Source organism: Apis dorsata, unplaced genomic scaffold (assembly GCF_000469605.1).
Source record: "Apis dorsata unplaced genomic scaffold, Apis dorsata 1.3 scaffold_247, whole genome shotgun sequence".
Taxonomy (NCBI): domain Eukaryota; kingdom Metazoa; phylum Arthropoda; class Insecta; order Hymenoptera; family Apidae; genus Apis; species Apis dorsata.
The window spans coordinates 380157-382551 of record NW_006263526.1 but is presented as its reverse complement, the minus strand read 5'-3'; the positions used below and the strand labels follow the sequence as shown (position 1 = coordinate 382551).

The window sequence follows — 2395 nt, the reverse complement described above, 5'->3', positions numbered from 1 at the left end:
AAAAAAAAAAAAAAAAAAAAAGAAAATTATCGCCTAACGAAACTACATTTATAAATCTCTAAACGATACCTCCATTGTTCCATTGTTTCAGGGTGTTGAAACCCCCTGGTGGCGGAAGCAGCGACATTTTCGGCGCAGCGCCCGAAGAGACTAGCCCCCGCCGCGTGAAGAACCACAACCAATCGCAGCTGGGCTCCGCTTTGTTCGGCGATACACCGAACAACAGCAACAGCAACGAAACGCCGCGCAACAAGCCCGGTAATGATTCATACAATCGCCTGTTTGGCCCTCCCGATGCCCCACCCACCACCCCAAACGCGAAAAATCACATGCGCAGCAATATCTCCCTCAGCGGGGAGTCGATGTCCTCGTCGGTGTCATCAGGCGCCGCAACGTCGCCCGCGAAGAGCACCGGAAGCTCGGACTCGATCGCGGGCGTTCTCAACGGATACGCGGCCAGCAATGGCAACAATATGACCAACGATGTCACAGGTAAGGGTGTAAATTCTCCTTCCTTTCAACGCCATCCAACAACCGCCCATTCCTCCCCTTCCCCATCTATGTATCACGAAAAAAAGGATATACTGCTACTATCTGGTCAGGTGAACTGGTGTACGGTGCGAGCGCGAGGGAACGCGGCTACGAGTCACACTACTAGAGTACTTCGCTAATTATACAGTGGCGATTTTCGATTTTCGCTCGGTAAAATTGATCATTTGTCCAAAATGAATTGAACGTTCGAACGTCGAGGCTTATTTCAACTCGAGACATTTATGGAACATTTTATTTTATCATTTTATTTTATTTACTTTAAACGAAACGTTTCTTAAAATATATATTATCTATTTTTGAGATTTTTCATCTTAGAATCTTGGGGTTGATTGTGATAGGATTGAATCTGTAATTTGAAACGATTGAAATAAGTTAAGTTATAATATGATTGGTTTTAATCAAGTGGTGGATGATGGGGGTAACTCTCATGATCAATTTATTTTGGACGAACGATAATTGAATCGTACGCGATTATCAACATATGGTAAAAATGGAACGAATCTTTCTTTTTCTTTTTCAAGCGGCTTGATATGAAGATTCTTTTTTTTTTTTTTAAGTTTTTTCACGCCTTTTGATCGCGATTCTCTGTTGGTATCGAAGCTTTTTTTCAATGACAATTTATTTATTTTTTCTTTTTTTTTTTTTTACAAATCACTCGCGCGTATTCGATGACACTTGAATGATAATTTCAAACTGGTTTTGTTGATTTTTTATCGCTGCTCTTGCAATCGCTCGAATTGCAATATATAAACTCGCACTGTATTCGAGCTACCTTGAAATATGTGTCTGTGTGTCGCAGGCTCTTATTCAGATTATGCACTACGTCGATTGATCGATTTTTTTCTAAGATTCGTTTTCAAATTAGGACAACTTTTCTTTGCTTTTATTGCAAATAACACAACGAAAAATAATATAGAATGAAAAATTTTATTGATCTTTTTATTGTGGAGCTAGCGAGACACGAACGAACGTTTATTATTTTATTCTTTTCTTTTCTGTGACTAATCCATGGCTTTTATCAAGTCATCCTCTTGAATTATTCGCAAGCAGCTTTTAGGAGAATCAAACGATTTCGTAAGTGTGTAAAAAATACACATTCAAGTAGATGACACGACACTTATTCTTACACGTTATTTTTTTTTTTTAATTACGGGTAATCGCGTTTCGTTTCGGGAAATATTATCTTCAACTTGATTTACATTATCGATCGAGTTGCAAACATACGCGCGAATTATGATTCTGAATTATGATTCGATATTCTTGTTTCTAATATTTTAATATTATTAAAAGATTGAAAAAGTATAAAAAAATACGTAAAAAGATTTTGAAATAAAAGCAAAAAATATAAATAAATTATTGTTTTTTTCTATATTTAGTAATATTCTATTAACATTTCAAAAAAAAATTGTTATCAAAAGAATTTCAACATTTAATGCAACGATTATAATTAATAATAATGCAAATCAAGTTTCCAAATTCGCATAAAGATGAGTATATCGGCTAGAATTTTACTTTTTAGAATTTTATTTAGCGTCATTAGGTTTTGATTTTTCTTTCCTTTTTCTTTTCTTTTCGATGTAGAAACTCGTAGAAATTTCGGAAACGTTTCTTAAGGTACATATCATTGATCGATTTCTCGATCAATATTTTTTAACGACCATAAAGCCTGCTACGAAACTAGAAACACATATTTTAAGTTAGTCGCGTCATTTTCAATTCTTTTCTCGTTAAGTTAAACATTTGCTCCGCTTGCGACATATAATCAATTCGATTTATTTAATTATTTAACGATCGATTGAAAAGCATGGATTTCTTTTTTATAATATTCTTGTCATAAAAATTG

At 35.3% G+C, this 2395-nt stretch overlaps 1 protein-coding gene across 1 annotated transcript in view; it reads left to right on the top strand.

The window, feature by feature from the left end:
* The window catches only part of LOC102671663 (microtubule-associated protein Jupiter), a 27269-nt gene that overhangs the window by 19406 nt on the left and 5468 nt on the right, over positions 1-2395 (top strand). The window contains exons 2-3 of the mRNA XM_006615965.2: positions 92-492; positions 1603-1626. Of these exons, the coding sequence (XP_006616028.1) occupies positions 92-492; positions 1603-1626 (425 nt within the window). The remainder of the gene's footprint in view (positions 1-91; positions 493-1602; positions 1627-2395) is intronic.